At 31.6% G+C, this 23611-nt stretch overlaps 1 protein-coding gene across 5 annotated transcripts in view; it reads left to right on the top strand.

Moving 5' to 3' along the window:
• The window catches only part of CNOT2 (CCR4-NOT transcription complex subunit 2), a gene marked incomplete at both ends in the record, with an annotated part of 67971 nt that extends 44642 nt beyond the window's left edge, over positions 1 to 23329 (top strand). For 3 of the 5 annotated variants that reach the window (XM_084255805.1, XM_084255803.1, XM_084255802.1), the window contains 12 exons: positions 1521 to 1668; positions 2373 to 2555; positions 4797 to 4876; positions 7343 to 7468; positions 9306 to 9430; positions 10389 to 10509; positions 10600 to 10756; positions 13090 to 13151; positions 13240 to 13289; positions 15376 to 15476; positions 17136 to 17280; positions 23243 to 23329. In XM_084255805.1, the coding sequence (XP_084111931.1) occupies positions 1521 to 1668; positions 2373 to 2555; positions 4797 to 4876; positions 7343 to 7468; positions 9306 to 9430; positions 10389 to 10509; positions 10600 to 10756; positions 13090 to 13151; positions 13240 to 13289; positions 15376 to 15476; positions 17136 to 17280; positions 23243 to 23329 (1385 nt within the window). The remainder of the gene's footprint in view (positions 1 to 1520; positions 1669 to 2372; positions 2556 to 4796; positions 4877 to 7342; positions 7469 to 9305; positions 9431 to 10388; positions 10510 to 10599; positions 10757 to 13089; positions 13152 to 13239; positions 13290 to 15375; positions 15477 to 17135; positions 17281 to 23242) is intronic. The other 2 variants (XM_084255801.1, XM_084255804.1) reach the window with 2 other exon arrangements.
• Between the last annotated feature and the right edge of the window lie 282 nt (positions 23330 to 23611).

Below are 23611 nucleotides of genomic sequence, written 5' to 3'. Positions count from 1 at the left end.
AATACTTGTAATAACTAGAATATACATTAATGTTGTGTCAAAACATGACAACATATAGTCTATGCCAGTTCCCTTTGAGTGACTTAAAGAAAAGCGGAACCAAGCTCAGATCTTTATGAAAAATGAAGAGTACACTTGGAATATAGTAGCTATCTAAATTTCAACTGGGTTCCTTGGCTTTATTCAATTGAGAAGGAAATCTAGACTGAGTAGTGAGTATGCTAGATTGTAGTAGTTACATATCAGTGTACTCTTTGTGATTCACTGGTATCCCTAGGTTTGAAGGTATTACAATGACATGCCAAAAGGTAAATTTTGCAAAGATATGTAAAGGAAAACATACATAGCACTTACAGTACTATAATGTTTTGAAAGTTACAGTTTCAAAGTTTTCAGGTGTTTGAAATTCTTGGATCCAAAATTAGACCCAAAAGCAGGGGAAATGTCACCATAAATTCCTAGCTCAAGTCATCTACTTTTTCATTAGCTCTCCATGTTCTCACTTTTATTTAATCTCTAGTTCAGAATAAATTTGGTTGACTGATGTGCCATTCTACAGCAGATGATAAAGTGCTAGAAGTTGCGGGTTAGAAAACTGAAGGCATAGAGACATTCATAGGCAGATAGAATGATAATATAAGTGACAACTGAACATCCTTACTTTGAGGATAAAAGGGGGGAAAAGAAATATCTAGAACACTAGCTATCTACGACAATTATTCTGGATCATCTAAAATATAGTAGTTTATTGTTTTATGATATATTTGTTAGTAATTAAAAGCAAAAAGTATGTCAAATTTTTGAAGTAAGTTAATCCCTGTGGTTAATTTTTTTTTAATTGCTTTGTGTCAGAATGGTATATCTCAGTAGTCTTAAAAAATGCATCTATTGAAACACATCTATCCCTTTATGTGACCCCAGGAGTACGAGACAAATAGAGGGTCATTGTACTTTGAAATCCTTTTAAATATTTGAAATGTTTGTCTTTTAGATCTACATCAGGTTGAGTTTTTAGTACTTGCTGACATTTTATGTTAGATTTATAAATATTAATGTTGAGGTTTATGAATGTATAAATAGTAATAAAGAGATTTTTTTCTTAACTATTTTAAAAAAGGATCATATAAAAATTAGAGCTATTTCAGTAAAACAGGGTTAAATGTCTGTGTACCTCAGTTAAGATTTAAAACATAAAAATACAAGATTATAAATTTAGATAATATTTATACAATGATTTTATTGAAATAATTCATCTAACTTTTTATAGTCATTGACAGTGTAAAACAAATATGAAGATAGAAATAGGAAGGCGATACTCATAATATTAAATTTCAGACTAATGTATGTTTTTGTTAAAATCAGTATTCCCTTTGAAGTGAATTGAATATGAATATATCTCTAAAATTTTTATATTAAAAATCAGGTCATTTAAAACTGTTTTAAATTGCCAGTTCCAGAAGATGGATAACAATTTCATTCCTGATGGCAATGAATTTCCTTCTTCTGAATTTTTTTAATAGGTGCACTAGGCCTTCCAATGAGGGGGATGAGCAACAATACCCCTCAGTTAAATCGCAGCTTATCACAAGGCACTCAGTTACCGAGCCACGTCACGCCAACAACAGGGGTACCAACAATGTCACTTCACACGCCTCCATCTCCAAGCAGGTATTTATTGATGGACCAGAATATTTTCAGAATGTATCGTTGTAGAATAAGCAGACTTTTTAGTTTTTCAATAAGGTAATTATTTGATTTTTCTGGTTCAGTGCCTTTCACTGAGGAAAAGAAAGTTACGCCCTATGCTTATTTCATTGCAAACTGATAAGTATAGTGCAAGACATGTTTATCCTGCAGCTAGTACTGGTTGTCAGCTGGGTGGGTATGAAGGGTTAATCACCACATGGGGATCTCTTTGAAAGCCAGCTCCTTCTTCAAGGGAGGGTGTGCAATGTAAAATTACTCCTCAGGTATTTCTGATCATTGCTCTCTTACCCACACATCCATTGCTTTAGCAGAGTAAAAGAAAACAGATTATATAAATGATGCATATTAATAGGAAGATACAATGACATACATTTGGAATGAGAATATAAATACATGTATGAAATTTGTATTTTTCATCCAGTCACATTATTTCTTTCATCTTAGATATCACCTTTATATTAGTCTCACTGTAATTTGCCCTTTCTTGTTGATTTAATTTTTCTTTTCAAAGAACTAGAATGACTAAACAAAAGAAGTACATAAATAACCATGCAATTTGAAAATATACTTGAGCAATTTCTAAGATTAGACCAATTGATTATTTATAGAGAATTTTAATGAGTGATTATAGAGAGCTTATTTAGTATACTGGACTTCTCTTTCAGGGGTATTTTGCCTATGAATCCTAGGAATATGATGAACCACTCCCAGGTTGGTCAGGGCATTGGAATTCCTAGCAGGACAAATAGCATGAGCAGTTCAGGGTTAGGTAGCCCCAACAGAAGCTCGCCAAGCATAATATGTATGCCAAAGCAGCAGCCTTCTCGACAGCCTTTTACTGTGAACAGGTAAGATGCTTATTGATACTGTGTATAATTGTCTTTTTTGGGTATTGTAAAATTTACTTTTTCATATTCAGCACTCTGTTTCTTGAGTCTTAGCTTCTTCTGTTTCATAAGCGTGTTTCATCATATAATTACAACCAAAGATTTTCTGTTTCACATCACAACTTGAACATCCCTAAACTAAAGATTCGTTTTTTGGAAAACCATTTCGATTTTTAAAAGCATATCAAAACTTTTCATTGTTCTTAGAAAAGGATTGTTGTTATGATGCCATCAGGCAGAATTTTGTTAGTATGTCTTGCCTCTTATATTAAGTGAGGTTGGTCACCTGTGTGGTAAGATTTCCAGACTTAGTAGGACTGGAGACGTTTGATTATTACTGCCGTTACTTCTCTTATGGTTAGGTACCTTTTCAGCCAAAATTGAGTTTTGTGCTTTGGAGATTTAACGACTAAAATCCAAATACATCTACAGTGTTTGAAGAGTGATATATCCTAGGATTTAAAACAAAATTAACTGTTGTGCTTTTTCACTCCTTTTGTACTCCATTGCATACACTGCTATGCAAATAATAGCAATATGAAGATCACTTATCTACTTCTTTAGAATTTTTAAGCAGTTTAGATATTTTATGAGATTTATCTACAATAAAGACTTTCTTATTAAAATCTTAAGCTTTTTTGCCAATTTTTTTTTTTCTAATGGGGAACTTTGGGAGAAAAGGGACCTTGATCTAGTTACTATCAAACCTGTTTAAATTACTTTCTTCTATGTAGTACTTGTAAAATCTGATTAAAATGGGCTGTTAGCACATTTCTTCATCTCATTAACTCCTATTCTTTTGTTTAGATTTATGAGCATATCTTTTATAATTCTACCGCTTTTTAAATTTTTTTAAATGTTGTTTGTAAAGGGTCATCAAAATTCTCATCTCCTTGATAACTTCTTAATCATATAATACTTCTTGGGCTTTATCACAGTTTTTCTGCATTCTTCTAGTATTGTTCATTGAATGTATATTAAAAAATTTGCCTTTCCATGTTTTTCAAATTTTAATTGTTTTTGAAAAATACTTTGCTTATAAATTGTCAATGAAACACAGGTTTCTAAATTCCTGCTTATTATTGTTGACAAGTTGTATTATAAAATGTTTTCATATCTTCGTATTTCTTTAATGTTTGAGGGTACACCTATATCACCAGCAATTCCAACATGCTATTAATAAGCAAAAGTTTCCATTGGCTTTCCTATCCTTCTTTAGAGTATTGTTGTTTCACTGGCTACATATTTTATGAAAATATTGTTTGACCATAGTTAACAGATATAGGTATAAATCCCTATTTTCAGTTTTATCCTACTCATAAAACTGATAACACTTTTATCAAATTATTTGATGTTAAAGATGTACACTTTAATTGTAGAGTTGAAATTAACAGTTCTTTTTGATTTTCTTAATTACTCCTGGTCTTTTTAAAGTTCAGTCCTAGTACCCTCCCCCACCCCTGTTTAGGCTTGTGCACAAAAAGGGGGGTGGGGAATTCAGTACTAATTGTGCATTAATTTAATCAAGGGCACTGAACAGAGATTTTTTTTTTTTCCTTTTAACTAGCTGAAAGATTGTGTTTAGATAGGAATATGCTTTGGAACACTTAATTCATTTAATTTAGCATCATTTAAAGAAAAGAACCATTTAATTCAGGTCAACTAAATATTGAGGGTCTATTGTATCCTCCTGATTTTAAAGGTAGAAGATGCAAAGATGAGTATGACATGGACTTCATCCATGAAGAGTTTATATTCTAGTAGGGATAGTCACATTCTGCATAAAAAATTATTTGTGAAAAGAATAATAGCACACTGCACCATTAGTCAAGGCAAAACAAATATTCAAGAAGACTAGTCTTCCACTAAACTGTGTGTTTTGAAGTTAGTTACTTCTTCCAGTATATTCAGTAGTAAGTTGGCTCTCCAAGTACAGAAGAGGTACCCTTAATCTTATATATACATTCTTTGATTTTGTTTTTTTAATTAATCTGTTTAAGATGTTTTGGTTCTCAGTTGCTCATGGAAGGACTTTTAAGGGAGTTTTTTTTTTTATGAAAATAAAGATTAAAATTAAAATTAGTACTTGTTTTTAAACATTGCTGTTTTGTATGAGAAGATCAAAAGTATACACTTTTGTTTTTCTTCATCTGTAAGTTAGTGTTCTTACTGTATATCTAAAATTATTTTCTATGTACCCAGTATGTCTGGATTTGGAATGAACAGGAATCAGGCATTTGGAATGAATAACTCCTTATCAAGTAACATTTTTAATGGAACAGGTAAGCTTATTCTGGAGCTAGCACCCTATTAAAAATACAGTAGAGCTTTAAAATATAAAGCAATTCAACCTACTGGTCTTAAAATATAGAAATTTTTTTTATGTTAAATGGTAGAATTTGATTTAGTGAAAATTTGACAGGAGTAGGACTAATTTGGTGAATAGTTGAAAGATATTTAAATATTTTTTGCATTTGGCGAGGTAATGGCATGGTGTTAAAACATCAAGATCATTTCCTTTAACAAGTACAGAGAGGCTAAATATTACCTTAATCTGTATTTATGCCTCAATCTTTTTGCTTCAAGAGCTTTTCCTATCTCAGTCCTCTCACTGTGAGAACTACATTCTAAAGGAGGTTAGTTGGTATAACATTCTGACTATAAAGACCCAGATTGAAGAAATCTTTAAATTTATATGGAATATTTCCCATTTTTTCTTACTAGTTTGAAATTGATTTTGGCGTTAACCTGTATGAATTTTTCATCCAGATTTATGTGTAAAATTCAAGTTTTAACATGGACTACCAATTTTGATACTGACAATAGAGTCCTTGCCATCTGTTGGTTTATTTCTTTTTTCAACTGCTTCAGACAGAAGAGAACAGGAAGCTTTGTTGCTATTCTGCTTCTCTCCAGGCCCTTTTTGAAAAATGAAATAAAGGATTTTTGATCATAGGAACAAAAATGAGTAAGATTGTTGAGAGAGAAATATACGTAGAGGGAGTGGAAAGTGAAAGAACGAACAGCAATATGAAGCATATGTAGAAGCAGAAGAGAAGATTCAATAATAAAGTGTTATTTGTGGCTCTGGGCTTTTAATTTTTAAATGTTAATATGTATTTAGTAGTGTAGAGTGATGAGATTCTGAAATTCTAAATTTCAGCATTTGAAAATAACAGTTTTGTGATCAAGAAGTTAAAATAAACTGAATACTATATTCCATTGTTTCTACAAAACACATTTTCCATGTTTTATTTCTGAAATTAGGCTGCATATCTTAATTGGCAAGTTGTTTTCCTAAATGGGACATAAAATAACAGTGAGTTTGACAATGCCAGCTTATATTTTCATTTAGTTTATACATATCCATAAACTCAGAATTATTTTTCATTCATTTTTAACTAAGTATATTTTATACTAGGAAAATTTGTTCCTAGGTCTCTTCATAAAAATATAAATGTGGAGATTTTGTCAACTTTTAGGGAAAAATATATTCTCAAATATTATATGACAATTTAAAATTCCATCATAGAGGACTCTGAACATGTGTTTTAATACATATATTCAGTTTATAATTATAATCAGATAATTTGAATTACTTTGTAAATTAAACCACTGAATTGTTAATTTCTATTTTATTGTCTTGTTTATATCATAATAGTTTAATTCAAAATTCATAAACCAATGTTTTTAAACAATGAATATTAGTAATTTTATCTTTTACACTTCAGTTGTCACCTGACTTGGAATGTTAATAGAGTGTATTGTTTTTCTATCAACATGTTAATAAGTTTCTTTTTGAGATTCTTCCCATTGTGAAACTTCAAACAAAGGAAAAACTAACTGTAAAAAAAAAAGTAAAATAAATTGAAAAGTTGTAAAACACTAGATGAAACAAAGATTAAAAAAATTAGTATAGGCTAAAAGTAAGGTAGAAAATGAAGTTCTTCGAAATTTAAGAATACAAGTAGTGAGAATAATAGAATAATAAAAGTTGAGAAGAAATCAATAGAATGATTAAAATTGGCAAAGTTGAAAACAGGATTATTTTTAACTTTTAAAAGGAAGCAGGCTTACCTTTTAAATTTAAAATAAACAAAAATAAATTGTGTTTAATAAATACTTATTGAGCGCCTACTATGTAATAGGTAATATAGACTTTTGGGCTTTGTATCACATTCCCATACTTAACCATTTGCCAGACATGGGAACCACATGTATACCCTACCTATTCTGTCCTACTTACCCCCCTCAATTACAAAACACGGAAAGAAATATAAAATGCGTGCATGCACATGTACATATTTGTATGTGGGGCTAATAAACCATAGGATAGCAGGTTTTAGGGCTTCTGCTTTTTCCTGTTCCTCAGCTACACAACAGAAGCTCCAAGCATTCAATATAGATCTTGTGTTTTGATACAGGGAAAAGAACAGCTACCTTACAACAATCTCCCTCTTGTTAACTATTAGTTATAACTTTAAATTACCATCTTTCACAGGGGATGTAGTCTGTAGTGTTTAGAATTTTGGATTTTTATTATATTGGTTACATATTGCTTTGCTGAACTGTTCATAAAATTCTTTCACATGAAGTAAATCCACAAGAATTTATCAAGTACTTACACATATACCTACTACTGTGCTTTGCATTATGAACTGTCATTTCAACTTACATCATGGTTGGTCTATATGATCTCTTTAAAATATTTGTAGAATCAATAACTCGTATGCTTTCTTATTATTTAGATGGAAGTGAAAATGTGACAGGATTGGACCTTTCAGATTTTCCAGCATTAGCAGACCGAAACAGAAGGGAAGGAAGTGGTAACCCAACTCCATTAATAAACCCCTTGGCTGGAAGAGCTCCTTATGGTAATTAAGCTTTATAATGATGACCATCAGAAACTTTCCATTTCCAGATATAACATAATGCATGTGTGTGCATTCATGTGTGTGTGTTTTCTAATCAGATCGGTATAATTTTGTCAGAGTTAATAATATGCAAAGTGATTTTTTTTTTCTCCCAGAATACCATGATAACAAAATTAAGTGAGAAATTTTACTTTGCACAGAAACCTCAAAAGGAGGTCTTCCTTGGTATGCAGAAGTGTTTTTTTTTGTTTTTGTTTTTGTTTTTTTGGGCTATCTCTGCTTTAATATACCTTAAGTGGGTATTTTTTGTTCTGCCATTTCTTCTCAATTTATCACACATTTTGATAAAAGAACACATTCCTAGGGGTTAATAATGACTGACTATACAGTGAAGGTTTTTTTTTTTTTTTTTTTTTAAGTAAACTTCCATACTGACATTTGAGTTAGATAATTCCTTGTGACTTGATGGGGGGTGGGGGTATGGGGAGGTGTTGTCTGAGCATTATAGAATGTTGAGCAACATCCGATGTTTAACAGCCTCTGCCTGCTAGAGGTCAGTAGTACTCCCTATCCTACTCCCCTGCTCCCCTTGTGACAACCACAAATGATTCTGAACATTGGTCTTTTTTTCCATCAGAGGAAAAAAAATTGCCTTGTGCTGAGAACCACTGCTTGTGGGTGGTGCATAGTTCATGTAGACTTTTGTTTACCATTAATACTTTTGTTCACTATCTTTAATAACTAAGAGATTTGGCTAATAGAGCCTAAGTGAAAAGATAGGGGCAGCATGAAATGCATGCAGTAACAATTTAGAAATGAAAATTATGTAACAGCAATGTAACCTAGCTATATTTTAATTTTTTTATCCTTTGCACTTAGTTGTTTCCTGTTAGGAGAATTAGTCGAGACCAGTAGTAGAAACAATGCGCATAGAAGAATCATCTCACCCTTTATCTAAAATAACTTTTTCCCATTTCAACCAAGAAGGACTTTCCATGGCCTTCAGAATGTGAATACTAATAATAATATATGAAAAGGGAAAAATTTATTACTCATGTACTAAAATTTCCAAATCAGTCTTCCAAAAATAACAAAAAATGATCTGCCCTGGAAGTTGAGTACCTAGCTACTTGATTCTCAGTTCAGACTCTAATGTTGTTAACCTTTCCTCATAGGTCCATTTTTTCATCCCTTTAATCATTCCCGTTGCTCTCCTTGGACCATCTCTAGTTTCTCCATATCGTACTTGAATTGTGGAGCCCCAAACTGGATATTGTTCTCCAATAAGGGCCTGACTAATGCCAAGTATAGTGGGAGAATTACTTCCCAGTTCTTGCATGTCTTACATCTATTACATGGAGTCCAAGAAAATCAGAAATAATATGGAGTTGTTTTATAATTGATTGCAATTTGCTCACTCTGTAAGTCACTTTCAAGTAGAATACTGACATGTTCTTTTAAAATTTATTTTGTTCATTTGTATTTGACAATTAACTAGTATTTATTTATATTAGCTGGTCAAATATTAAATCAAGTTTTAAACCAAAAATGTTAATTTTTACCAATGTCAAATTATATTTTAAAGCATCTATGTATGACATTAGATTAGCATTGTAGGATTACCACTTATTTCCCTTGTATTATCTTGCATATTGAGTTATTAATCAGCATGTAAAATTTAGTTCTTCATAGTCATCCTGAATACTAATTTTTGAAGTGTGCTTTCATAGCATAATAAGAAAAACCTTTTGGTGTCTTGTAAGAAAAGTTAACTATAGTTTGTAGCAAAACATCATAAATATCAATTACAATTCTCTGGATTATTTTCATTACGTAGTTGGAATGGTAACAAAACCAGCAAATGAGCAATCCCAGGACTTCTCAATACACAACGAAGATTTTCCAGCATTACCTGGTTCCAGTTACAAAGATCCAACATCAAGTAATGATGACAGTAAATCTGTAAGTAACTGAAAATTACGTATGTGAGTGATGTAGTTTTTCCCTTCAGATTTCTCTTATATTAACAGTTTTATAGACGTATTAAGGATTTACTAAATACTATTAGAAAATTGTTTATCTTGAATATCTTGTAATAATCTAACTTCTGAAGAATGTGGAAAACCTTTATAACGTAGAAGATAGCCTATTTTTTTCCTATTTCATATAGGTTTGCAAATTTCTGTTGAACTTCTCAGAGATAATTTAGACTTTTATTGTAGTCCCTGTCAGCTGGATCCCATGAAGTTTGATATTATAGCCTTCTAAGGAGCTGTGTTTTTCTTGAGTAAGTTTTCTCCTTGAAGAATCTTTATACACATTTTTATTCCTGTGTTGATTCAGCCAACTCAGCTTCCTCTTTCTGCCTTAACGAATGTATTTATTTCTTCCACATTTCACTGAAAATAACTTTTTGTGTGTGTGATGAGATTTTGTATATTGTTAAAATAATTGATGAAGAAGATTATTGGGTAAGAATTAAATTTGAATTTTAAAAGTTCACATATTCTAACTCACCTTGGAGGTTTTTATGAAGCTATTTTAGGTAATGTACTGTATTTAGTTTCTCTTCCAAATAAAAGTATTGAGAAGTGGTCAAACTTTCAGTGTATCCCAAAGCATAAAGTCCTGGGAAAGAAAGAGACCCACAGACAAATTTTTTTTTTTCCTGTTACTGAAGACTGAGCTAGATAAAAGCATATACCATACATTTCTTGTCCTTTAAATATTCGAATGTGAATAATACAGGATTTATTTGTATGCTATGGGAGAGTTGTGGAATCAAAAATTTCATGTAGAACTTAAACAGGTAATACTTTACTATCAATTCAAATAAAATAATTAAAAGGTACTAATATGTGAACTTGAATTTTTTACACTTAACAAGTATTAATGTCACATTTAATCTTTTTCATGTTAGAATTTGAATACATCTGGCAAGACAACTTCAAGTACAGATGGACCCAAATTCCCCGGAGATAAAAGTTCGACAACACAAAATAATAACCAGCAGAAGAAAGGGATCCAGGTGTTACCTGATGGTGGGACTTTATGACTATGTAAAACATGTTGTAAAATGTATTTTCTTTACTTTTTCCGCAAAGATAAAAATGACTTTGTCCTTTATCCAGGTCGGGTTACTAACATTCCTCAAGGGATGGTGACGGACCAATTTGGGATGATTGGCCTATTAACATTTATCAGAGCAGCAGAGACAGACCCAGGAATGGTACATCTTGCATTAGGAAGTGATTTAACAACATTAGGCCTCAATCTGAATTCTCCTGAGTAAGTATTTTTCTTTCCTTCCAAATTTGTGTATAATACCTACCAGTTTTTAATTTCATGTTTTCAATTTGTGTCACCATTCATTGTTACTGTTACCTACTGATTCTTTGAATTACTTCTCGTGTTAGCTCTTGAACCAGTGCCACTTAATATTTTTCCTCTTATAATTTGGTAGTATTAATATACACATGTCTGATCCTTGGCATCTTGTATCATAACTCAGCTACTCTCTTCTTTAGTCATCCCTTTGACCTTACCTTTACTAGTAACTGCAGTTCTCTGTAATTTTGAATCTGTTACTCATGTCACTTCCTATTTTCCATCTTTCTCCCAGTAACTCTTGTAATTATTTGGCTCCACTGAGACTTTTAGTCCATTGATTCTTGTACCTTTTCACTGTTCCTCAGCCTGCCTCTTTTCCTGTGATGAACTCACTTCTTTCTTATACAGTTAAATTATTAAATTATAATTGCTCATTTACATCTCTGACTATTTTGTCCCTCTCTTGCTTTGTCATTCCTGTTTAATAAAAACCACAACCCTGGTTATATCTGCCTGTTCCATTCTTTACCTATGCTCCTGAGCCTGGCTAGAGAAAAGCAGTTTCAGTGCCTGATCTCATGATATAGGAACCTCAGATATGTTCCCTTAATTCTGCCAAGTTACCATACCTGGCATGCCTGCTCCATTCACTCTTTTGCCGTCCTGTGCAACTGTTTTACTCTTGCCTCTTCAAACCTCGCCTACTCCTTTTTTCCCGTCCTTATTCTCAGATGATGATGTTACTAAATATTTGTACTTTGCTAAGAAAGATGGACCTAAATCAAAAAGAGAATGTCTTTGTAGTCCTGCCATCAAATGTAGCTACCTACTACCATCTGCACCCACCATATTCTTAACTTAAACCCTGTTACCATAGTTAATCAAATACTTTGTACTTAACATTCCCCTCTTGATGATATGTTTACTCTTTGTTGGATCATTTCTATTAGCATACAAATAAGCCATGACTTCTTCCATGTTAGCAAAATACCTTCCCTTGATCTAACTTCTATGAGTTACTGCTATCATGACTCCCCTTCCCATTTCTTTATTCTCTTTGAAGTAAAATTCTTCAAAAAAGAGTCATCTTGGTATCCAGTTTGTCTTTTCCCATTCTTTGTTGAACTCATTTTGGTTAGGAAATTGCCACATCCCCATCCCCTCCAGTAAAACTTCTCATCAAGATCGCTGAATGACCTCTTTGTTATTAAAGTCACTATTCACTTCTAGAAATACATAGTCCTTGACCAGTGAGGAGCTTTTTACATAAGTGAATCATTGTTTTTTTGCTTCTTAATACTTTAATCTGTGATCACCCTCATTTGAATCATCCTCTTTCCTGAATTATTTCATTAATCATTCACCAGATATCCCTGGTTCTCCCTATGTCCCTTAAAAACTCATTGTGTGTAGCAGCCTGGACCGTCTTTTTTGAATAAACTAATTCTTAGCTCAACACCCAGTAAGGATGAGAGGCTTGATAAAATTAAAGCCCCCCCAAATCTTTACAGACCTGCAAGGTCTTGCATGATCTGTGTGTCTATGCTTACCCTCTCCTCAATAGTAAATTCTGTTCCAACTTTACAAGCCTTCTTGCTATACCTCAAACATGTTCCTTCTATTTCTGCCTTAGTTTCTGCAGTAGGTCCTTCAACCTAAAATAATCTCTTGGCAAATAATTGATATCATTATATCCTTCACACCGTTCACATCTCATTTCTTCAATGAGATGTAATTTTCTACCCATTATTTAATTGTGCAGCCAGCTTCACCTCCCCACCCTTTCACTAACATGGATTTTTTGTTTTTTATATATATGTGTGTATATGTGTTTGTATGTTTTATGCTAATTGTTTTTATCTGCCTCCCTCCAATCTACTTTTCCTCAGCCAGAAAGTAAGTTTCATGTTGCTGATGATCTTTCCTTTGTTTCCCAAGGTACCCCATCACCTAGAACTGTGACACACATGAAATAGGCACTAGTAAATAGTTGGTGAATTTGAACCTTTATTTTTAATTGCTAGTTTTTTCCTGGCCATATAATTGGGAATGTAAATTTGTGTGGGGGCATGAATATAAAGCATTCTGAGTTGAATAGTATATTATTTAACCTTGTTTTAGTTTCCTGCTATATAAGTCATAGTAGATACAAGAAAGGAAATTAGAAGTAAATAAGCTCATTTATATTTGAAATAGCTGGGTTTTTTTTTTTTTTTTCTGATTTCTTAAAATAAAATTGGAAATCTCTTTTCTACTTTGGACTTCAGAGTATTTTTTTCCCCCTTATTTAGAAATCTCTACCCCAAATTCGCATCACCCTGGGCATCTTCACCTTGTCGACCTCAAGATATAGGTAGGATAATCTATTTGTGTTTATACCCTTTTAAAGATATTTGTAACTGAGAATCAGTTAATAAGGCTTTTTTCATTTTATTATCCAGACTTCCATGTTCCATCTGAATACTTAACGAACATTCACATTAGGGATAAGGTGAGTGTAGTTTATTATTCTATTAAGTCAGCATGACTTTATTTTTCAGGTATTGTGTTTCAGTTAGACAGTTAATATTTTTGAAATAATAATCAGTGGTCTTGGGTATGTTTTCATATGTCCATTCAGCTAGATGTAACAATTTTATTTCTATTTTTGTTAGTAATTATAACATTTTGATGATATCCTGGGTTATATTTTTAAAATTTTCAGAACAAAAAATGTTAGGACTGGCAGACAGATAATGATAAAAGGGTACAACTATAACTACAGTTGATGGGAATAAACTAACTTGGATAATTTGATATATTTCCTATTGATATTCTCATTTTTATGCCCTTATCAATTAGATTTTTCTTTGCAAACATTACAGTGTTTTTAATGGAAATAAATATAAAGGTATTTAAAAACTAAGACCTTCAGCTTTTTTTCATTTTTTTTTTTCCATTTTTGAAATACCTGAATTTCTAGTTATAAAGTAACTGTTAGCACATTGCTGCTTTTATCTATTGTCTTTTTCATTTTTTTTAAAGATTTATTTATTCATGCATACAAGAACTGGGGTGCAGGCCAGAGGTGCGGGGGGTGAGAGGATTCACCAGAGACAGAGTAGGGAACAGAACAGGTGGATTGACTGAAATATACTGCTGAGGGGAACAGCAGGCGAGACAGGAGAGGTCTGCTGTGCCATTTGGATCACCTCTGTGGCCGGGGATATAACTTCCATTGCAGTAGTTGCAGATTGCTTCATAGTGCTGACCCCTAACCCTTAGCGCCACCAGGGAGGGCCTTATTTTCTTTTTAATCTAAGAAATAAAAGGGTAAATGCTTTTTAGGTTTAGGGGAAAGAAGTAAGAAATTTTGGTCTTGTGACAGGATAAAATTTAGTACAACATACATGTTTATATTATACATATATTTATAAATGTATATGATATAAATATATATAAATGATCATGTTCTGTGTCTGTACCATACAGTTGTGTAGTCAAATGGATGTTGAGGTTGTAAACAGGCAAATAAAAAGATACCCTTCTCAATAAACCTTTTAATACTTGAGTAGACAGAAGACAACAAGTATGAGATAGAGCAGGCTAGTTTTTTCTGTTTATAATTGTGTGACTTTTTGCCACCTCCACTACAGAACTCTTTTGTTGTAATTACCTAGTATTCTAGAACCTATTTTTTACGGCAATTTAAGCTATTCCAATTTAAGAGAATTTGTTGAAATTGGAACTGTTGCCTGACGGGGATAATATGAATGAAGGGAAAAATTACAAAGAATGTGTAACAGTCAAATAAACATTGAGAATACAGGATTAGGTAAAAAGATGAAAGTGTTTTTTTTATTTTGTTGAGCTTTTAAAAGTTTATCTTAGCATGAGAATCTAAGACTGTTGAACTCTAGTTTTGTAGTCTGGTGGGTATTTATGTTTCTGTTTTGTGGAAGAAAGTGTGAATAGTCATCTTTTAGTCATTCATTTGAACAAAATGAAGAGCTGTCCCATTATGATATTTGTACTTAGCATCTGTGATTTATTAAAAAGGCTTAATGAACTAATTCATGATTCACTGTCAGATATAGATTCTATTAACATTTCTTATAAATCTAAGTCTCAGTCACTCTATACTAAGGTACCTTCATAAACATTGACTTAATTTTATGTATGTTCTTACTAACCCTCATAAATTTCACTGTGCACATTTTATAATTAAAATTCAGAGACATTAAATAACATGGTCATGGCCACTTTAATAAATAATGCACCTAAGGCTTATAGAATATAAATTCTTCACCTTTGAGCAGAGGATTCCCTATTATTGCCACATTGGGTATTAATACATCCCTAAAGTTAGACAGTTAGCATTTGATCGTCTTAGAAGTTTTTAGCTTTTTTCTCTGTTAGTATATAAGTGTACCAGAAGTAATTATTAAGTGGTTTTAGTAGTTTAATTGATGAATTTACTTTAGAAGTACCTGTGTAATCATGTTGATAGCAGTGTCTGCTACTTCAGTGGTAGCAGTTATATGTTAGGACTTTAAAACTTGTTTTACATTTCAGAATAATGTATTTCTCTTTTTCAGCTGGCTGCAATAAAACTTGGCCGATACGGAGAAGACCTTCTCTTCTATCTCTATTACATGAATGGAGGAGACGTATTACAACTTTTAGCTGCAGTAGAGCTGTATGTTCAAAGTATTTTCAAACACTTTTGTATTATAGTGGCTCTTGTTTATTCTGAAAACGTCTTTATTTAAATGATGGATGTAGTTTTTGGCTTTTGTTTTTAAACTGGAAATAGTTCAAGAAGTTTAAAGTTGTTTTATATTTAGTGAAATATTTTCAGTTTAGGTTGAATCCATGGCTTCATAATCACTGTATATATAAAAAGAACTTGAAACTTAACCCTAAATTTGTAAGGTAAAAAATCTACTTATGGGTTTGGTGAATCTAATAACATGGAAGTACAAGATATGTTTCATAACTGTGGCTCATCTTACTCCTGTGGAACCACATATGTTAATGACAGTGAATTTCATCATTTAATAAACATCTATTGAGTATTATATGGGCAAGACACTGTGCATTTTTGTTGTGTGTTGATAAAATAAAGTCTGCTTTCATTATCAGAAGCCTATCAGCCAATTTAAATTAATATAAGAAGTTGGTCCACTGGATGTTTCTTTTCTGAGCATTTCTGTTTTTATGTGATGCTCTAAGAATAAAAGTTTTATGTCATTTCTCAAATGTCCAGTCAGTAACATATTTTGTTACCAATAGGCTATTTTATTAATCTTGTTTACTGTAGAATGAATTGTTACTGAAAATTTATGACATTATGATTGGAAGACCTTTTTACCTATTTATTTTCATAATCCTAATAACATTTCTATAAATGACCTTGAATCAGGTACTTTAAAATGTAAAGCTTACTGTAACAATAATAAATTGTTTTTTATTTCTCAGTTGAGAATTTGTTTTTTTCCCATGTTTTCTCTTCATTTTTATAAGATAGCAATTGTTATCTGTTCTTTTTATAATTACAAGTAAATAAATTCATTCAGTCATTCATCCATCCATCACTGGCAGTTCTGTTTCATATATTATTTATGTCTAAAATTTACCTCACTGTATTCAATAGGAAGGAATGTGTTTCCTGGAGGTTCAGTCTAACAGATTTTTTTTTTTTGGTGGCACGTTACCTCCTTTGGATGTTACTTTCCCAGTTTACAAGTGTTATAAATCCTCAATGATTCTTGCATGAATTCTAATGGCTATCTTTTTAGCTTTGAAGAATTTAGGATCATTGAGATATGAATAAAAATAAAACTTTCGATGAAGAATTTTCAAAATGAATGTTTTCAACAGTTATAAAATTATATGACTTGAAATAGTTAATTCAAATAGAATACATATTTAGTACTTACAAAATAATACAAATAGTTGGGGGTTTTGTTTGTTTAATAGATAACTCAATTTTTATTGAATGTTAAGAAGAACAAGAAAGGACTGAAGTTTCTGAAACACAGTGTATTTTTATTTTGTCTTAATTTTTTATCACATTGCTCATAGAGCTTTTAAGATCTCATTTTGCTTGCATAAAAAGTTTCTTCCATTAAAGATGTGTGTATTAAAGTGTGGTTGTGGGCAAATTAAGAAACTATCTTCCTATATTTATTTCACTGGGGTTGTATTTCATAACAATAAAATTCAGGATAAAGAAGCATTCAGATTTGTGTATTTTATGGGTAATTATCTTCTGAGAAAAGTTTTACAAAATGTAGAAAATGTTTTATGTGAGCCACAGGAAAAATTAATTGTCTTTTTCTCTTAAAAATTGAAGTTTTAACCGTGATTGGAGATACCACAAAGAAGAACGAGTATGGATTACCAGGGCACCAGGCATGGAGCCAACAATGAAAACCAATACATATGAGAGGGGAACATATTACTTCTTTGACTGTCTTAACTGGAGGAAAGTAGCTAAGGTATATTTTTTTCCATGTGTAAATGTATAAATCTAGACTTTGAAAAGACATGTCCTCTTTTTTGTTTATATGTACCCAATACATCCATTCCAATGATGTGCCAGATATTTTGCTTAAGTCTTTTGTCTCCACCTCCTTGTCTTGATTTAAACTCTAGGAGAATATCCACAAACGGTTCATTTCACCAATAATTAAGAAAATGGTTGAACTTGGTAAGAGATTTTGTAATTTTTCACAAGCCTTGGTCATATTTGAAATGTTTTTGTGTCTTCTCAGTTGTAAAATAAAGATACCCCCTCTTGCAATTCCAATCATGTATTCTTATATTATTGTTACTTTAAATTAAGCAAATTAATGAGATTTTTCCTAAAACCATCATTTAAGTATATACTGACTCCTTCAAACATTGGCATTCACCACAGGAAAGATATCTCAGTTTTTAGATATAATTGATAAACGGAAAAAAATTGCAAGTGTTAACTATAATCGTTTCTATGATTAGTATGCTAAGTAAGAGAAATGTGAAAACAGTTGATTGTTTTGGTTTGTTTTAGCTTGTAAATTTTCCTGACAAAAACATCTTTCTAACTGTCCCATGTGTAAAATTTTCATTAGTGTCAATACATAGTTAACATCTGTATTCAGTACTTTAATGTATGTTGTACTTACCCAGTAGAGACTATAACCCACATTATCTAATTTTCTTACTTCAGGTTTTTCTGAATGCCTCTTCCATTAATGATTCTTAGGATTAAAAAGTAAAAAATTTTTTTTGTTTGTTTTAAATAAATTTAAAAATGAGAGAAATACTTGATAGTTCATTGCATAATTTTTTAGTTGTTGGTTTGAGCTTTTTCATTCTGTTGGATCAGCTTTAATAAACTGGATTAAATGGTAAACTACTTTAAGACAGGGCAGAATAAATACTAGATATTTATCATAAAACAGTTTATAGCAAATGAAGATATCACATAAAACAACATAGGAAAACAACAAACACCACAGCTAGACATATCAATAGCTTAAATTTTTTAATTATTATTTTGGAGTGCTTCTCAATGATAAAAGTTTTTTTCTCAGACCAAGTCCATATACTTCACACTATATTTGAGTTATTTTAACAATTGTAATTAATGCTCATATTGATTTCCAAAGGAATATATGTGACCTAATTTTTAGTTAATTACACATAGTACATGAGACATTGGATATGTTAACTATTCTTTAAGTAGTATAATATAATAGAAAGCCAGAGTCTGTATCATGGATTTGAATTTAACTCCTATTTCTATTTATTCTTTGACCTTGTGCATGTTTCTTTTCCATGCCTCCTTTGAAACTGAAATATCTGCCTCTAGATTATCATATAAGATTAATCAAGATACACACATACACACTATACACACAGAATGTGTAGTGTTTGCCATGTGTTGCCTATTTGAGATACAGAGTGGTGGTGGTAGTTTGTTAACTGTTGTTTTTATGATCTTTGTTGTTACAGCTTATTAATAATAGTCTTCCAAAGATGAAAAAATTGTAACTCACTGTTAGGTTAAGTCATTGGTTCTCAAACTTCAGCTTGCATCAGAATTATTGAAGGCCTTGTTAAAACACAAATTGCTGGGCCATGCCTCCATTGTATCTGGTTCAGTAAATCTGTGGACAGTACCTGGAAATTAGTATATCTACAAGTTAACAAGTTCCCAAGGGATGTCATTGATGATGCTGGCCTTTGTCTGGAGTCATTCATTGAGAGCCTCTCAGTTGATTCTAAAGAAAAAATGTTTTGACAGGAGGGGAAATCTATATTAATAATTAACTGATATTCTGCTCCAATTTGAAGATTTTTGTAAGTTATTCTAAACATAAGCACAAAAGAATGTTTATAGTAGATAGATGTATAATTGTACTTAGATTTTAATTCGATGTATTTGAAGAAGTCACCTTATGTGAAAGCAGTTTTTTCAGAAATAAGTTCTCCCCATAAACTTAAAACACAAGTTAATATTAATAGGGCCCCTTTATTTTCCCATAAAAGCCAATTCCCTATATAGGTAAATGTCATTTTAAAGAAAATTGTTTATATATAAAAATAATAATTTCAGCTGATAATTCCTTGAGCTTCTGTTGTAAATTTGAAGTACATCACTAAACTATTCTTTAAGAAATCTCTTGAGATAAATTGCTGGCCATGTGCACAGACACTTTTCAAAAAAAATTATTTTCATGTTGATGAAAACAAGCAAAATTACTGATTTCTGTCAACTATTAATATAGTTCATTTGGTTATGTCAAAATACAAATGCATGAACTTTTAAATTCAGAATAACGTTTTCAGAATGACTTGGGGTTTTTTTTGTTTGTTTGTTTTTGTTTTTGAGAATGTTTTCAGTGGTTTCCCAGAAATTGGATTTGGATAAAAACTTTAGTTCCATTCATAGTATATTTATTAACAGATTTCTCCAGTGTACACAAAATCCATTAAAATGCCTATTCCAAATTAACTTCATTGGCCTCACATCTGTAAAGTTGGCTGTGGTTTACTAGTCAGAGGTAAAGAATATACATTCAACAGCTTAAACTTATTATGAAAAGCAGTATGAATTGGTATTATAGTTTGATGATAATATGATATCATTGAAAAGTATTAACCTGATCTAGACCATTATCAGGTCTCCATTCACAGTATCTTATATGAAGTTCTTTCGTTCTCCTGCAAATCACCTGATACATTCAGAGACATAAAGAATTGTAAATTAAAGGGTTAGATGACTTAAATCAGAAGTATTTCTTTTCCCCTAAAAATTCTGTGACTGAGTTCTAAGATCCACCCCATACTTAAGTATTTCCTATGTGTCAATAATCTATGTGCATTAAAATTCTGACACTCTGTTCATTCTCCCTATTTAAATGATCTGGTTAGTAAGGCTGTATTTTCTGTCCAATGTAATATAGCTGGAATTACTCATATCCTACTAATTTAAATTAGGTAATTCAGACAGTATATGTGATCATTTTGTGTGTATGTAATCTTAATGTTTTTATTTTCATCCATAGACATTTTTTTATGGTGGGAGGGGGGATGAAATGGGTATCTATCTGTTACCAATAGTTTTTCTTAAACTAAAGACAAAAATTTAACAGTTCTTTGAAACTCAAGTTCACCTGTGGATCCAACGCTGTATAGAATTTTTAATACTTAGGATATTTTTAATTTCATCATAACCTGATAGAAATGTGATTTTTCTTTTCCACTGATTTTACTGGAGTACACCTTTATACTTTAATAAGTAATATGTGCTTTTCACCAAAATAATAAAAATTTTTAATAATTATATTTAAGGTAGTTTGCTATTTCTTTCCTAAAATTTAACTTGAGTATTTTTGTTAAGAGAAAGCTGACATTTTTGAGTACTTGAGGAACCATTCCTTTGGTGGGTGTTTCTGTAATTACATCAGTGATGATGTTCATGCTTTTGTAATGATTTGATCGTTTGAATCCAGTATGTATTTTTCCACTTCCCAGTAATCTTTGGAGAATATATAGCCTAGTTTTATTAATAGAAAAGCTAAGACATCAAAAAGATGTTTAAATAAAAGATCTAGAAATATTTTCAGCCTTTTAAGCCATAGAACTGATGTAAAAAAAATCCCCCTCTTCCATTAATAGCAAATTTATACATAGACCTCCTAATACCTTTTTGCATACTTTTAAAAATTGTTTTCCTAAAACGATAACAACTAGTGTTTATTAATCAGCCATTAGTTACACACCTGCACTAGGCCTGGCACTAGTCCAGTTAGTAGTTAGTGGTATACAAAAAAGACACACTTTTTGCCCCTACAGATTATACAAAAGTGTGTGTAAACATGAACATTTAAAAGAGATGTTATTAATAAAGCAAACAAGGAGATAGCAGTATATTGTCAGTTTTAAGGAAACTAAAAATACATGGAAGACCAAAAAAATATTTTAAAAAAATAGAAGACAAAATTTGCCTATATAAATTCTAAAATCTGATATATAAGGTCTTGGAGATTTTTATACCTAGCTTTAAACTGATTTTGTTTTAACTAGGTAGGGAAAAGGTTAGATGTATTGACAATGAAGTTACTCTACTTTAAATTCTAATATTAAAAGTTTGTTCACCAGTGTTTACAATGATGACAGGATAATTGAACAAAATTTTTATTTTTATATAGCTTAGATAGCAGGGTATATGATTTATCACACTCACAAATAAGATTTTGAGCCTATACACATATTTTGGAACCAAAAGGCCAATTTCAATTTCTAAAGAATGGTATAACAAGATGCTCTTCCCCTCCCCCAACTAATACAGATATTCATCTTCAATAAGGCAGTAATATTATTTTAATGTCTCCATTGGGGTGTGGGAAAGAGAACGATGTCTACATAATTCATTGTGACTGCTGTGGTGATCCTGGTGTTCACTGGATTCTGCTGCTGAGCGCCACTGTGCCTTATTTACCCTATAGGTCATGTAAAGTGAACCATTTTAGCCTATACTTTATAAACAGTGTACTTTATAAACACTTGTCAGTACACTGAATTTTTTCAGCATTTCTGGATAGGGGTGTAATGAAGTATTTCTATTTTGGAGACTTAGGCTAAAAATATTTAATGTGTCCTGCAAGAAAAGACATGGGCTTTAGTTCCACACACCAAATCCTAACCCTAGATCTTCTATTTAGTATAAGACTTGGGCAAGTTACTTGGAGCCTTATTTTTCTCAGTACAAAATGAAAATACGACATTTACAGTATAAATACTAGAATAAAATGATTTCTGTCTCTAGTTTTGATACATATTAAACTGATAAATTATACTTGCAGTTAATATAATGTCTTTAATTTTTAAATACTTGGCTTTTCTACCTCCAAATTTAATCATTGTGGCCTAGGTTTTCATTATAAAATTTTCACATAATAACGGAAACATCAATGATAGGATAGATTTGAAATAAAACAGATAACGTAAAATGTTAACCCTTGGTGCTAACATTGCTTTTGGCTTTTTTTAAAATACGTAATACCGAGTGAGGTTCATAATTCTTACAATGAGATTTATTAAAATAGTTTGTGCTGATTGAATTCAGGTCCTGGAATTAGTAATTTTAGAACCTCTTTGGATTTATAAATGTACTTTTTTTCAGTATAACATTCTGTATCTTTCCTTGGTCCTGGGGAAGTATTCAGAAAAAAATTGCTTCACCATTCTCAAATTTTAAAACTCAGTTATTTTGAAAGTTTGATTAAGTGATTTGTATAAATAGTCTTTAAATGTGCCTACGATCAAAATCACTGTCCTGTTTTTGTAACAGTTACATCATCTTTAAGTCAAAGTATTGGGTTTTTGAAAATTCTGGAGATGTGCAGGTGTAAGTTCATTGTCTCCCTCAAATTTCTATGAGGTTAGAATAACTTTTAAAATTGAAGTAGCATGGCATTTTAACATGTAAATTCCAAGGGTGCTATAATAACTTTTTATGTTTGATTTTTAAAAAATGCATGATAGAGCAAATTGGAAAGTTCTTCCAAACTCTTCATCGGAAAGATTAAGTTTTAGGTTTTATATTCACTGAAGGAGGCTTAACTTTAAATATCCTATAATATGCAGTGCTTTTTATTAGTGATACAGTGATTGGTTCCTTCAAACATTTTTATGCAAAAAGAATACACAGAATTTCAGTTCTGTAAAATAGATCTCAATGAATAATATCTGACTTTATGCAGAAAGTCTGTATTTTGTTCTTAATCAGAAACTCCAGGACACTTTCTTCAAGCTATATTTAACCTAGAGAGAGAAAAAATTGATATATCTGTGCTCATTCTCACACATGTAGGTATTTTATTTGTTCAACTAATAAAATAGATTTTGACAAAAATACAAGATCAGAGGGAGAGGAAATCATCTAAATTCTTAAATTTGATTTTATAGGAGTTCCATCTGGAATATGACAAATTAGAAGAACGACCTCACCTGCCATCCACCTTCAACTACAACCCTGCTCAGCAAGCCTTCTAAAAAGACTTCCCTTTTCTTGGGGTATGGCTGTCTCAGCACAATACTCAACATAACTGCAGAACTGATGTGGCTCAGGCACCCTGGTTTTAATTCCTTGAGGATCTGGCAATTGGCTTACGCAAAGGGTCACCATTTGAGGTCCTGCCTTACTAATTATGTGCTGCCCAACAACTAAATTTGTAATTTGTTTTACTCTAGTTCAAGCAGGGTCTGGATTTTTTGTTTTCTTTTTTTGCCAGCAGACAGACTTGGGTCTGTAAAGACAAGCAAGTACACTGACAG

This window comes from Talpa europaea (genome assembly GCF_964194135.1).
Source record: "Talpa europaea genome assembly, chromosome: 15".
In the NCBI taxonomy this organism is placed as follows: domain Eukaryota; kingdom Metazoa; phylum Chordata; class Mammalia; order Eulipotyphla; family Talpidae; genus Talpa; species Talpa europaea.
Note: the sequence above shows the minus strand (reverse complement) of the source record. Positions and strands in the feature narration are given on the sequence as shown.